This window comes from Pygocentrus nattereri, chromosome 14 (genome assembly GCF_015220715.1).
Source record: "Pygocentrus nattereri isolate fPygNat1 chromosome 14, fPygNat1.pri, whole genome shotgun sequence".
NCBI lineage: Eukaryota > Metazoa > Chordata > Actinopteri > Characiformes > Serrasalmidae > Pygocentrus > Pygocentrus nattereri.
In genome coordinates this window covers 16,152,501-16,168,077 of record NC_051224.1, presented here as the reverse complement: position 1 = coordinate 16,168,077, position 15,577 = coordinate 16,152,501, and the positions used below count along the sequence as shown (strand labels likewise).

At 39.2% G+C, this 15,577-nt stretch overlaps 1 protein-coding gene across 5 annotated transcripts in view; it reads right to left on the bottom strand.

Annotated features, from left to right (window-relative positions):
* The window catches only part of arhgap23a (Rho GTPase activating protein 23a), a 118,274-nt gene that overhangs the window by 44,145 nt on the left and 58,552 nt on the right, over window positions 1–15,577 (bottom strand). For all 5 annotated transcript variants that reach the window (XM_037544640.1, XM_037544638.1, XM_017705603.2 and 2 more), the window contains exon 2: window positions 3,874–4,071. In XM_037544640.1, the coding sequence (XP_037400537.1) occupies window positions 3,874–4,071 (198 nt within the window). The remainder of the gene's footprint in view (window positions 1–3,873; window positions 4,072–15,577) is intronic.

The window sequence follows — 15,577 nt, the reverse complement described above, 5'->3', positions numbered from 1 at the left end:
TGGAAAAAAGGAATTATTCTGCACATGGTATTACATTGTACTACACTGTATACTCTACACTGCAGTGGAAGTATCCGCACCTGGCATTCTTCAATATTCATTTGCACTATTTCTGTTTATTCCTGCCATCTACCTCACTCCCTACTGTCAGCCACCTGTACTGTTTGGTGATCTTGGTTTTATTGGCTGTCACTTGTAGTATGTGAAATACTTTTCTTGACTGTGCAATACTTCCCTCCCCTATTGCCCAGTGTGTACTTCTTGTTATCTTGTTATCTGTAGGAGCATGCTGTCGTAATTCATTGTATTTTTGCTCTGTTTTTTTTTCAGTACATGACAACCCATTTTGAGTCTTGAGAAACATAGTCTTGTTCCATACTGTGACTATAAATATATAGCAGCTTTAATGGAACACTAGAGGGCAGCATTGGGCAAAGTCCTGTCACAGATGAGGAGCATTGAAGGACAAAACTGTCTGCTCTGTTGTCAGCATGCAGGCATTTAAGACTAGGAGTGCAGCTGAGGACAACACATGCACACACATAAATGCAAATACAGATCCCCAACAAAATGATAACAATCCAAAGCAGGAAGTCAAATCAGTTGGGCCGCGCTGATGATGCAGTTTGAGGTGAGCGGAGCCGGGTTTAGTCTGCGCTGACAGAGCTCATTCCACACATGCTCGCACAATACTGAGGCTTTACTGAGGCTGAGTTTGAGAGACAGAGAGAGAGAGACAGAGGATTGAGAGAAAGAGACTGGAAACGCTTACGCCTCTATCCCAAGAAACAGACCGGGAGATGAGATAGTAAGAAAGTAACTCATTTCCACCACTCGTTTCCTGTCTGGCAAATGACTAATAGCCCTTAAAAGTGATGATTCAGCCGAAAGTCAAATTCACACAATTTATTCTGCACCCAAAATACAGTCAGTCAGCCTAAATATGCTTGGTGTCTGAAGTCTGCTTCTTTAATTTTGCACTGGAGCTACGAGGTTAACAGCTAACAAGTAATGGAAGTTCATAGCCACGATTTTAGGACTGTGCATCCTAAATCACTAGACACATCAAACTGAGTCATAAAAATTGTACTGTGAGCCACCACATGGACAGCTGTACACATGCATTTGTTGGCGAAACTGAAGGATACAAAATCCCACTCCTATTGCGTGTAAGCATGTCATGCATTCATACAGGCACTACAGATTACACTTGCAATTTTGCTCATTTCTATGTGTAAAGTACCAACATTGCGAGTGTAATCTGTAGCGTCCATATGGTTGCATGATGCCTGTCCATGATATGGAATTTGGTATCTGCAAAGAACATGACAGAGAAAGTAAACTACAAACTACAGTAACACTGCAGGATTTCATTACAGGATGTTGCAAAGTTTCAATGACTAGTTTTGCTATTATGTCCATACTAGGAGTACTGAGCTTCTTGTATTTGCTAGCTGAAGAGCCACAGATTTTGGTGTGTGCCGTGGAGCTGTAAAAGCGTTCCGCAGCTCTCGCGAGAGGTTTCGTGTCTGCTCCTCCAAAGCTACATAGTGCTATAGCAGGCCCGGAGCGGCAATGACATCAAAATGATTTTAAAGTTGTTACTGTACAGTAAATTTGTTACATAATGTTGTACAGGTTGTTCGGAGATCTCCCATGGACTGTGTCTGGTCCGAAACACCTCATCTTTTGTTCCAACACCTCCCACCTAAATTCAATTCATCATATTCATGATGCAGGTTTTTAGAGGTGCTGAGACTGAGCTCTTTTTTTTAAATATTCCTACAACAGCGTATTTGGTGGTAGTCTAATTTTGTCTAGTCCCTTTGTCGTTTTAAGTATACTGCCACCACTTTGAACCCACACTGAACCATTCACATTCACTTTAAGGCCATCCTGACACTAACAGTACATAGCGGGATGAACAGAGAACAGAGTGACCCATCATGTGATCTTAGTACACTTTGTTGAAAACAGAAGAGGATAGAATAGAGTGGGTCAGGACCTATTGTCCCTGCTGCTCTGGTACAGCCTGGCCCAGTGTGTGTGTGTATGTGTGGTACCAGTCAAAGACTACAGAGGCCTTTTCACTGAGAGATCACACTGCAGCTGCTGGCGAGTGGGCATATACAGTGACAATAATGGGACTTTGTTTAATTAGGCACCACATACACGCTCAGCTTCAACACCTACAACTGGTTCTTACCACCTCAGGCAGCAGGAGATAGTTTAGGTTATAGTTCTGTTGGTAAAATTCACACTGCCACAGATCTCAGATTATCGACAAGGGCTGTACATTATTTGTTAATTGTTACTGCAACATTGCCAATACTGATATTACAGATGGCTGCAATATGCAAATGAACCCTCTAACCAATTATGCTGACTTAACTGTGTGGCCTGAGCATCTTGACCAATCACAGTTCTGGTTTCAGAAGAGTGTTTTTCTTAGTCTACAAAAGAACTATGGTGTTCTTGTAATCCAACAAAAAAAAATCATTTACTAATTTTCTAATACACTGTCCATATCATGCACTCCTATTATGCACCTAGTTGCTTCTGTGATTTCCTCTGATAGAGATGCTGTACGCATAATGGCTATTATGTAGGGCCCTATGATTTCTATGATGCAGAAACATAGATGGAATCATGGAATTAAGACATTCACAGTTAGATATAAACACAATTGGAGCAGGATTTGGAATATTTGGTGTTACCAGACAATAATAACAGTGACTGATCTTTTAACAAATGCAATCTGTAGACATGCTGTGGTGTATCTGTGTACATCACAACATCAACAGCATTTTCAAATGAACTCTAAGCTTGTTCTCTTATGTAGGATGTGTTCTGTCTTTTACATCACACGTTCCTAAAATGAAGATGAAACAAACCACAAACACATGCATTTGTGAGATCCTGCTGATGTGGGTACATACTGGTTTTCTCTATCCTTTAATGATGCACGCAAAAAAATACTTGCAATTAGCTCCTGTTAAAATATTTAGCCTGCTAAACATGAGGGAGTGAATGAGCTATGAAGGATTTTATTCATTTATAAATTCAATTTATGACCGGAGCTTTTTGTGTGGTTTCTAAACTTTTTGCGTGGTGTTAATTCAGCAGTTTTAATTAAAAGAATGCTATTTCACGGTTGTTTATGTTACGGTAGTTTTTTTTTATAATCGACTTCTTGCAGTGAAAGTAAATAGTCTAAATATACCAATTAAAAAGTAAATAAATGAGAAAAATAAAGGAATAAAGGATTTGGAAGGCCCTAATTAAGCTTTGGTAAATCTACTGAAGTAACAGAACAGAAAGTATCTTAAGCGTACTGTAGAGCTTCATGTTCAATTCTATATCACATGTGTTGCTACACTTTTTATACTTTTTCTGTCTTTCTTGCTTGCTTTCTTTCCTTTTCATTCTCTGTTCAGTTATACAAACTGGAACGTGTTACTTTCTTTCCTTTTTCACTTTCTTCTCAACAGTATCTAACAGCATCTTGAACATTTGTGATCCCATTTTGTTGCTTCCTCTTTTCCATTTTCTTGTCTGTGCCTTTCCCGGAAACTATTTAAAACTTTAATTAGTCCATGAGCTGAGCCTGTAGTAACTCCTGATGCTTCTTGTAAAGCTCCAAAGCTCCAGAGCCCACACTCACCACACTTCAGTGATAACATCGCTTGAGGCGAGTCTCAGATTTGCCCGTTTCAGTCTGGCGGTTTGCGTGTGGTGACTGGTGGCAGTGATGCACATTGTGACTGGTGCACCAGGCTGTTTGTGCTTTACGATAAACCACTCTGAAAATGTGTCTATGTAAACACCAGTTTTATTTCCCAGTTGCTAAGAGTTGTTGCTGGGCAGAGTTACCTTGAGGCTAGTGTGCAGGGCGGATTCAGGCGGGTACACGATGAAGTGGCGAAGGGTGAATCCGAAGCCAAGAGAGTTCTTATGGAGCACCAGCGTCCGTGGGCCCTGCCAGGACACGCCCCTCCCATCAGCCCCGCCCGCCAACACCGGCCGAGGGTTCTCACCAGACGATGAGGTCCCATCTCTTCGCCCCTTTGCCTGCAGAAAACAAAACACAAAAGATAAATATGAGACGTCAAATTTACGCTTCCCACCTAACACCGCATATTGTCGACCAGAGTACATATGGTTCTCTTCTTTAGGTTTGCATCTAAGGAATGGAAGCTTTCAGCCCACCTGTTAGCATTGTGCAAACTACATGCCTAAATCATGTAACACTTGCCTCACTGTCACATATAAAATTGGACAAAAGTACATCACATAGCTAGTCGGAGTAGTAACAGCCATCGTGGAGTCTGAATTTTATCCGTAATTGCCCGATTTTTTTAATAACGATATGCCATACAGTAAGCAACTCGACTATGCAACTTGTAGAGATTTAGAGACCTCTCTGGTGGAAACGTGTAATTGCATGCAACATACGGCAGAACATTTTGTAACATGGGTTGTGCTTCAGACCCCTTGCCTGAGCAGATGAATCTGACAATTGCAAATGTGTTGAAAGAGTTTTCAGACAGTCTGAGAATAAGAATGAATGATCTACTATTGTCATCATATCTTCATCAGTATAATGCTGATTTTGTGTTAGAGATGTGAAACATGAAGCCACATTTTCTTTTTGAGCCTGTGCTTGTGACATTAAGAGGTAAAGATGTATGATTTGTTCCAGAAAACTTGGAAACCCAACCCAACGCCTCTGACTTTTAAATTATTAGTTTAGGCTTTATAGTGTGACTTGCAACAGTGCAAAAATACAAAAAAAATCATACATAGTACAGCTTTAAGACCTCAGCTTGAGGCAAGTTTGTAATGATATAGGCATGCGTTTATCACAATGATAACAGGTGAACAAAGTACTCCATTGCCAGTTATCATCATGAGCATTATAGCTCTACTTGTTTCATTGAAGAAGCAAAGTTCAGCTATTAAACACATATTGGCTGATCAGCTACATTTGGGGTAAGAGGAACATTTAGCAACTTTGATTTTTTGCCAAACTGTCACTTTATGAAACACAGTAACGAACACAGTAACGGACCAAATTCAACTTCTTTCTTCCATCACAGGGCTTTTTTGAGTAAATCACATTGGACTGAGTAAGCCCATGAGCACTACATCAGTTAGAGGAAATAAAACTACTTCAAACCAAAAGTCATCAGGAAACCATTAGGATTTTGCATAATCCTATGTGATCTATTTAATATTTTAAGTAATCTGTAATAGAATACATGTAGGGGTTTTCCATCCTGGAAATTACAGTCATGTGTTTCCACTTGTGAGACAGATTAACTCAACAAAAAAAGATGCTTCACTCCCCATTACAAGATCTGAAATGAATGAAAACTGAAACAAAACCATAAGCTAGAACTTTAGGCTTATTACAGTTATAAATGTTAAGACTTTTTATTCAGTGCCTCACTGCTGTAAGATGGATGTGTTACAGTCAAATGCAACATAAAAAAAAAGTTTTAAACACCCTGGTCAAAATATGTTTTGTAGAATTAAAAATAACTTCATATTCAAGAAGCCTCCAAAGAGCAGACTTAAATATGGTACTCGTCTCCTAATTTTAAGTTCTAAATAATTTCAACACAATCTGTTTATTTGTCTATTGGAAAAAAAACAAAACAAAACCAAACATACAATATAAAACGTGCAATAACTTTTGCAAAGGTAACTGTGCATTAAAATGTGCTGAGGTGTGTTCTCTGTAGAGGATGTGTTCACTCATATATACTTAGAAAATCAACTGAACATCTTTTGCATGTAAACCTTTCATATGTGACTGCAGTTATGAGAATGATGAAATGAACTCTGCACCTACATCCTTTAAGATTAAGGAGTTAAAACACAAAACAACCAACTTAATTACCTTAAACCAGAAAAGTTTTAATGCATAGAAAGGGCCACACCTTTATTTGTTTCCCTAATAAGTATGTCTCATTTCAGCACAAAGCTGAGAATCCTCTCTGACAGGCACACGCAAGAAGCAACACCCTACTGTTCTCAGCCCCAACCGTCCCACATCTGTCAATCATCCCAGACCACCTGAGCAAACACAGCCCTACAGAGGAGGAGGGGCCTCGAACATTCCCAGCAGTCTGGCAGCCATGATGTCACACACTGCTAACCAACGTCTCCTCGGATGGCAGCTTAGGGGAAAAAAAAATGGAATTGCAAACAGTCTTGGGGAAAAACCAGTGAGGGTCCTTTCCAGTCAGTTCGCATTTGATTGGTATTCAAAACAAAAGTTGATTCACCAGCCTGGTGAACCGCATGACCCTGGGTGAACTCAGATCGGGGGCAGCAGAGTTTGATGAAAACAGAACTACTCATTGCGGCCTTGATTGTATAGAATTACTGTAACACTAACAGTCTAACAATCAGGCTTGAGTCCCATAGAAAACGATAGAGAAATCAAATCCACCAACACATAATACATCTGTAATTAGAGGTGGGTGATATGGCAAAAATCACTATACTTGAAGACATTTTTATATTCACACGATTTGCACCTCACTTTTTCACTTTTCTGAGGTTTAATATGTTGGAACAGACAAAACAGGCCTACATTTTGAATACTAGCAAAACTATGATCATAACTCTTTTTATCACACGGTTATTATACTGTGCTGCACTCAACACAATTGAAAGGGTCTAATTTTGCTTTCTTCATAATGAAATACATAGTTGGTTCATTAATGAGGACTTCCACAGAGATGTCTGCATAATTCAGCGTTTAAGATGTAAACAAAGTCATTTAGAGTTCTTTGATGTGTAACGCTCCACTCAAGAGAAACTTACCCACTCAGATTAAACATAGAACAGCATCTCAGGCATTAGGCAAAGTATTCACGATGACTGCATGTAATAACTTAGTGGAACTTTCAGACGTCTGGTTCCTATCACCATCACTGTGAACAATTCTGACTCGGTAATTCTCTCTACAATGACGCACTTCATATCAAACAAATTTGAATGACTTTGTTTACATTTTAACCACTTAATTATACATAAATAATAAAAAAAAAACAAAACAGTGGACTTCCTCTTTAAGTACCGATGGTGTCCAGAATACGCTCAGAAAAGCACATTGTGACATAATCTCTCACAATAGTGAGAAAATGTTGCCATGTTTCCCACCCAGACGTTCAGCGCGTCTTCACAACCGTGACAAAAGCTTGCATCTCCTAAACTGTAACTTTGTAGGAAAAGAAATGCGTTCTTAACTTTGACATATGCTAAAGTACTATGATTTCGGATATCGGACTATTTCCACTCGTCATACATCAGAGTTACCCAGTTTTAGTAAGACTGCCAACATGCTCTACATCTTGCTGTAGTAGCAGTCAAAAACTTCGATTTGATTTAAAGTATGTTCTTTTTCGGTCTAAAGCTTTATATTTTAATTGCGGGAATGTGCTCATAAAACAAATATAAATAGTGAACTTGATGCCTACTTATGAATTTACTTCTAAAACTATTTGAAATGCCTCCACTCAGCACCAACAAGGTCTTTATGTGGTCTTCAAGCCTGTTGGAAAAGCATGAAGCTGCTTGGGAGAACAGTGTGTGGAGCTGCATGAAGAGAAAAGGGGGCTACTCCTAATCTAAAATAAAAGTGTGTTTTTTAGTTATTATAAAACTCCAAAGCAGGCAGTTGGAGGCAGATGATCCGCTGTGGCGACCCCTAAAGGGAGCAGCTGAAAGGAGAAGAAGATAAAACTCCAAAGCCCTGTGTTATGTCATAGCATATATTTTTTTCGGCATTAACAACTGCACAATTTTACAAGTAGGCGTCTCCAAACTTTTGACTGCTACGGTATATGTTGGATAGGGCCATGAACATTTTGTTTATGTAAGTGGGCATAAAATCCCCTTTTCCTTCCCCCCCGTCAGTGACCTCAGCCGTCCATACGAGAACAAGCCGTCTCTGGTTGGTCTGGCAGGAAGTGTGGTAAGGTGAGGATTTGGCCAGCTGTTCGGTCAATCTATATAAATATACACGGGGATCAGAGCTGCATACAGAGGGAAAAAAAAGGGGGGAGAAGGTGGAGAAAAAGAACACGAGGGGGATTTTTTTTGCCAGGTTTCTGAAGGGAAAAGACCAGCAGTGCCCCTTCAGACCCAGTTATTTCTTCCTCTCTCTCCTCATCCCTACATCTCTGTGACCACTCAGCGGAACTGCTACTCTATAATCCAGTGGGTTCTATAAACCTAAACCCAGCACTAACTCAGCCACCCCCTCAGTCTCACACACACAAACACAGTCTCGTTCTCATACACATACTGTTTCGCATTCTCTGTTCGTCTCTCACTTGCTTCTATTTATTATGAATACAGCAGATTTTAGCCTCTCTCTTTCTCTTTCTCTCTCTCTCTCTCTCTCTCTCTCTCACGCACACACACATTTTTGTATTGTCAGAACATCTGATATGTAATGTTAATGTGCCTTAAATGCATTATATATGTCAGAACCTATAATAATAACATGGGCTATTATGTATTATATACGTAAAGAGCTATATGTATTCCAAATGCATTACATATAAAGACATGTAATAATACACACACATACACACACACTCACACACACACACACACATACATATATATATATATATATATATATATAGATAGATATATAGATAGATAGATAGATAGATAGATAGATAAAGGTATATACAAAGTGCCTTTATGTAATAGTATATCCCTAGTGTGTCTTACATTTCTAATCTTTCTAATTTTCTAATCTTACACCTAACTCTAATCTTAACATCAGCTGCCATAATAACGGGTTTACTCCTTCAGTTTTATATGGACTTGTTAAAAAGTCAGGATTAATGTATTCCTTCCACAGGTTGGCCCTGTTGTTCTTCAAAGTAAGAAAAATGTTTGACCTTAAAATATACAAAAACAAGCACATACACACACACACACACACACACACCCTCTCTTTCTCTCTCTCTCTCTCTCTCTCTCTCTCTCTGCCTTTTATAAAAAAACTGTGCTCTATATAGTCCTGAATGAGGTAATCCTGTTTTTCCATTCCACAATTCCTCAATTCCCCCAGCATGTTCTTTATAACCTTTCCAAAGAAGCATGGATGGAGGTACTAGAAAAAACAACAGGAAGGTTACAAGAGAACAGCAAGTGATCGAGAGATTATGAGTGAAAAGAAAGAAGCTGGACTTGGACTCGATGGATTAAAAAAGACAGAATGGCAGTAAAAGCAAACTGAAAGCTAACTGAGTGAATGAATGACTGAATGTAAAGAGTTAGTCTACAGTACAGGTGAATTCCACTGGGCTTTTTGCTAGGTCTGAGCATGCTCAGATAAGAGAACAGACGAGTGAAGGCTAAAACCAGAGAGAACAAGAGAGAGAGAGTTGGGCAGGCTCTGACATGCCGAGTTTCAACCACAAGGTTCCTCCCGGTGCTGAGAATACCAAAGCCCTGTTATTACCCCAAAAACACACACACCACACACCCCTACAGGCTCAAAAACGACTGCTCTCCTTCCCCCGTCCAGCAGTGTCCATCCATCCAGGTCCTGCACCCTTTTTCACAGTGCTACTCCCAGCAACGTCCTGCTAGAAGCGCTACTTCTAGTGCTACTCCTAGCAACATCGTGGTTTGAATGGTTCCACATAAAAAAAAGATTCAAATCAAACTCATTTTCATAACTGCTGACAGTGGTTGTGTGGATGTAATGTTTTATTCACATGGAAATGATGCACAAACTGACTCATTCCACCACTTTTTTTTAGCATACATGCAGTAATGTGAGCCTGAGTTTGAGTGTGAGGGTGTGTCTCTGTTAGGTGTGCAATATCTCGGAATCTCAGAAGAAGTGACATCATAACTGATTATTCACACTGGAAACCTGGAAAGAATAACAATAAGAATGACTTGATTCCTCTGTTCCCATAACACCTCAGCAATGTTGCCATGTTACAATTGTCATTCTTAACACTTTTGGAACATTAACATTATGGGTACAATGTACATGCTCTCAATAATCCAATCATAATCGGGTATAATAATGAGGTGCCAAGAGATTCCCACCCCTATTGCCTAATATGATGTTCATGCTAATGTCAAGGCTTAAAAGTTCCACTGCCACAGAACTTACTTTCAGACATAAGCATGTGAGAAGACAATGGTAGCTCACTACCAACTTGTTCGGCCATGGATGCGTGCCAGGTGTGGCAATGTGAAACGGCGAATGCATCTTGATGCTTTTTTTTCCTCTATACAGGCAATGCAATGGTGAGACTTTGTTCGTGTACATACGTTGTTGGTATTAAGCTCAAGAGGTACAGCAATGTTGGGTGTGCTGTGTTGGGTTGGGCTGGGGGGATGTAAGGTGCGTCTGTGTGTCTACCATGGACTAGAGCAGAGGTGGACGAAGTACACAAATCATGTACTTGAGTTAAAGTAGAGATACCCAAGGTAAAATATTACTCCAGTAAAAGTAGAAGTCCTTACTCTAGACCTCACCTTGAATAAAAGTACTAAAGTATTTGGCTTCAAATGTACTTAAGTATCAAAAGTAAAAGTACTAAGATTAATTATGGCTCTAATGTCCTAATATCATTTTTATAACAAGACTCGCTTCATGAACTCATTTTAGGTGAAAATAAACCAGTCTTTCAATAGAACGTCATTAATTAGTGACGCTGACGTCTATTAAAATCATCATAAGCACAAAACACTGAAGGCAAGCAGTTTCCATCAGGGAGAACCGAGTGGCTCTGAAATCACTTTTACAAACAAACAAAGTTTCAGTTTAAGATTACTTTGTAACTTAGTTACAAGTTGAATAAAAACTTGCTTTAAACTCAGGATCACAAATAAGTTTTCTTTTACTATGTGTTCATAAACATAAACTAACTGAAACTAGTTTACTGTAAAATGAAAGTGTTTGTATGAATTCAGAACAAAAGAAACATGGCAGTCACTGCATGTGTGTACATATTTCTATATTGTGGTCTATTTACACAAAGTTAGGTCAGTTTCATCATTGGTGTTCTTGCTTTGCACTTCTCTTGTTTTGATATGTTACGTTTTTATTCACACAAAAATCAAAAGGAACGAGTAAAAAGTCAGATATTTGACTTTGAAGTGTAGTGGAGTGAAAGTAAAAAGTCACCCAAAATGGAAATACTTAAGTAAAGTACATCCATCCATCCATCCATTTTCTAAGCTGCTTCTCCATCAGGGTCGCGGGGGGGGGGGGGTGCTGGAGCCTATCCCAGCAGTCTTCGGGCGGAAGGCAAAGTAAAGTACAGATACAGAAAAATACTACTTAAGTAACCAATTACATTTACTTAGTTACTGTCCACCACTGGACTAGAGTGATGTGGCTGTTGGTGACTCGCCGGCTTCACCACTGTGTTAGTTAGCAGTGGGTTTGAAGCGTTATGTGTCCAGCCTTGTCTTTTCTGCTGCCACCACAATTTCTTATCTACCCTCATAAACGATCAAACACACAATGAAGTACCAAACTGTGGTCTTGTTTGCCATTTCACAAGACCCCTCTACAGCCCACAGTATTCAGCACGTTGGAGATCAAGCAGAGAATCACAGGCAGGCCAGTTGGGACTCTCTCACCTCTTCAGGAATGAAGCCTAAAGCACCAGCTGACCATGCATTGGCCTGACTGTCGAAAAAACAACTCTTGATACAGAGTGAGCTCACATCCTGCAGCCTAGCCCCCCTGTTTGAACTGGGCATGCCTTCACATTGAACGCATTCGGACACTGACAGCCCATCTACACACACTACTATCGCCACAGAAACAATGAGCGCCAAACAGCTGAGCATGGCGATCCTGTTTCAAAAGTGGAGCTTTATTCATGCTGACGAGTGTTTAATCCCTAACACTAGCCATCTTCCACACACACACACGCACACACACACACAAAGACTCAACACACACAGCAGAAACTGCACACAAGGAACAAACACAAAAACAGGCCGTCCTGTTTCCAACCATTCTCTTCAATCTACAATTCACCGACTGATCTCAGACCTGTGTCTGCGCTTGTGTTTACTGTCTGTAACAAGAAACAAACATTTTCCGTATAATCAAATGTGAAAAACCTCACATAATCGTACAAACATCAAAACATAGCTTCCCCTTCCGTTTACTTGGAAACAGTTGGATCACTTAGCAAAGGCGCTAACGTGTGATAAAACCTGTCTGCCTGCTCTTTCAGTTATGTCCATGACTGTTAAACAGGGTTTTCCACTTGTACAACCGTGTTTGAACCTCAGAATCAAAATAAAGAAACTAAAAGCCTCAGGGAGGAGACAAGGAGCACATCGAGTCTGATCTGTAAGCGGTGCTCCACTGTGGCTTATAACAGATCTTGCTCTATTCTGCGAAGAAGCCTGAAACAACACATTACACCTTCATCTTCAGTATACTCTCAAACATAAGGGGCAGGTTCCCAGACCCATATTAAGCATAAACGTAGACTAAAAATAATGTCCAGTGGTGATTCACCATGCTGGGGAAACTGGCCCAAAGATTTCCAAATGGCTCTTGGCTTGGGGGCATAGCTCTGGCACAAAACTTTAATTGGTATAAAACCTTTACATTACATGATTAAATAGTTACACTTACACATCTCATTTAAAAACATAGTTCTTTAAAGAACCATGCATTCTTAACCAAAACAAGTTCTTCAATGGCAAAACGAAGCCTTTTTGGAATCTTCAGCATTTTAAGAATACAGTACTGACAGCAGTACAAAAAGTTGAGCAGTTATTAACCTCAGATGGAGTTGCATCTGTATAGCCACAACAAGAGCTGTATGGTGACTAATTCTAAAACATACATAAATGACATTAAGGTAACCAATAAACAAGAAAGGAAAAAAGAAACATAAAATAGATTTGCTTCTTGAGCCACTTTAGTGCTTGGCCCCCTAAAAAGCATGCCACTGAAATATTGCTAAACCAAACACGCTGACTGAACATAAAAAAAAGAAGAAAAAAAGTCTTGTGCATCTGTACATGTAGCTGTGTGTGAGAGGATGAGGAGTTTTGCTCAAAGGTATGACACCTGGCCACTCACTGAAAAGCAAGGCAACCCCTTCATAGTTAGCTTTATGACCAGCTATGGTCATCCTTTATTCAGGATCAGAGCTTTGCTGCTACAGTCCAGACAAAATACATTTCTAAATGTCTGCATCTTCTTCAGAGGTAATAATCTAATCGATGAAGGAAGCACATCATTTTAGTTTGGGCCTTCCAGTCCATACAGATGAGCTATACTCACAAACACTCTGGAATGATGTGGAACAATCATAAAAACAATTTAAATGGATGTTACATAAACGAAAGTACTATTCAGATGGGAAAAGCGGGAAAGTAGGAACTGTAATTATCACCAGTGTTTCTCAGTCATTTTAGTCCAGTCTGGGTCCACCACATCAGTAGTTTTTACAAACTGCAAACTCTGCAGACTGAAGACTGCAGTGGCTTTACTAACCCCAGACTATATTATTCCCAGGTGAGGTGCCACATCTGTTATTATTCTGTTTTATAGTATTCCAGTTTATATGGAGATATTCAGAATCATGCAGATACTGTATGTTGTCCTACTTCAAATGTCCACCTCTGAATATTGGAAATGTAAAATGACAGAAAAGTTGGATTTTATGCAGATTTTTGGCTGTTGATTCTCAAGATAATCACAAAGCTAATGTCATCTAGGTAGATGATACAGGAAACTAAAAAATACATAAAATGCTTCTGAAAAGCTGATGTGTCACTTTTTTGTGTGTAAGGTTGAGTAGCCACTCCCATTTGACTGGCCAATTTGTAAGAGAGTTTCTTAAATTCTTAAGATTCTTCAATTCTTAAGATTCTTAAAGTATCTGTGCAATTTGTCCAAATTTTCAGAGATCAGATAAAAAGGGCACGGCTCGAATGTTCACATCAGAGTCATGCCACAGGTCCAGGCTCACTAACAATAACAACACGTCCTGTGTCTATTACTATTCCATTAGCATGAAGCTGATTGGAGCAAGACTATTACAACTGAGGAAGCTCTGAATCAATTACAGAAGACCACTCAGTTTTTTGCCCAGTCCTGAGATCACTTAAAATACAGCACCTTCCCAGTTAAATCTCTAACAGGGCTTATGAAGGACACAGTAAGGAAACACAGTAGGTTTTACTACCGTTGGCTCTAGAGATTAGCCAGAGACTCATCAAGCAAACACCAGTAATAGACCGTATGTGTACCAGCTGTGTCTGTGTTTACAATACTCAAACTTACTCCCTCCCCTACTGTTCCATCCTGCATTTCCACTGTAAGCTTTTAAATGTGTCTGTAAGAAGGAGCAATCACACACACACACACACACACACACACACACACACACACACACAGCCTAGACATTCTCTAAAAAGGCAGGTACAGTACACTTAATGCAGAGCATACACAACCTCCCCTTCACACAAGTACATATAAATGTTAATAACCTTCAATTTTTTCCCTTTACTTACTAATTAGACTTCTCCAACACCATCACTGAACCTGGGCCTTAAAGTCTGAGCTAAACCATTGAGGTGTGGGGGCTGTTTATATGCAAATGTTGTATATAACACTTGAGCTCATGTATTATTAAAGTTATGCATATGATGATATAATACATACAAGATACAACAGTTGCACACTGTTTCTTTATTGAAATAGGGTTGGGCAATATGACGATATAGATCATTATCGTGATCATTTTTTTTTAGTTACATTACTTTAGTGCATCGCTGATTAAAAACGTATTTGTAGCTTTTGATAGCATTGTTAGCAATGTCTTAAAACTAAGCATCTACTAATGTACTAATAAAAACCTGAATATCATGATACATCATGGATCCTGAAAGTGTCTTGCAGTATCGTGATATATTTTTGCAATATATATTTACCCACCCCAACATCAACAACAGTTTGTCTTTTAGTCGCTTATTTTTAATAGTCGAATCAATAAATACAATGCATCACTTTTTTCATTGTGGACAAAGTGGAGCAGCATGACCAAGTTTCTGGACCAGAACATAGAACAACTGGTTCTACTGAAACTTTTGCTAAAATCTTAGAACTTTTGCTTTTTTCCCCCCACACACAGCACAGCGCCTTAAACTATGTAAACCTGTGAAAGCATGTAATTTTCTATTCGGGAACAGCTCTGTACGCTTCACATTTTATTCATAAAGATGTTTATTTCCAATTCAATTTTCAATTATTTTCAAATATCCAGGCATTTTTCCTTATCCATACTTATCCAACCAGCATAACTCTCTGTCTTGTTCTGGGATACTGACAGTGACCTGAATGATGTTTACTCTGAATGGGTATCTTTTTTTTCTAAATAAATCGCTGAAAATTCCTTGGGTTACTTTCCAGTTAATAAAGATTTGTATTTTTTTAAGAGTAACTTAGAAGTAAAGTAATAAGCAGCAATATTATTTTTCCTATTATGTCTTGAAATAAGTAATTAGTAACGTGTATTGACTTTTTTCGAGT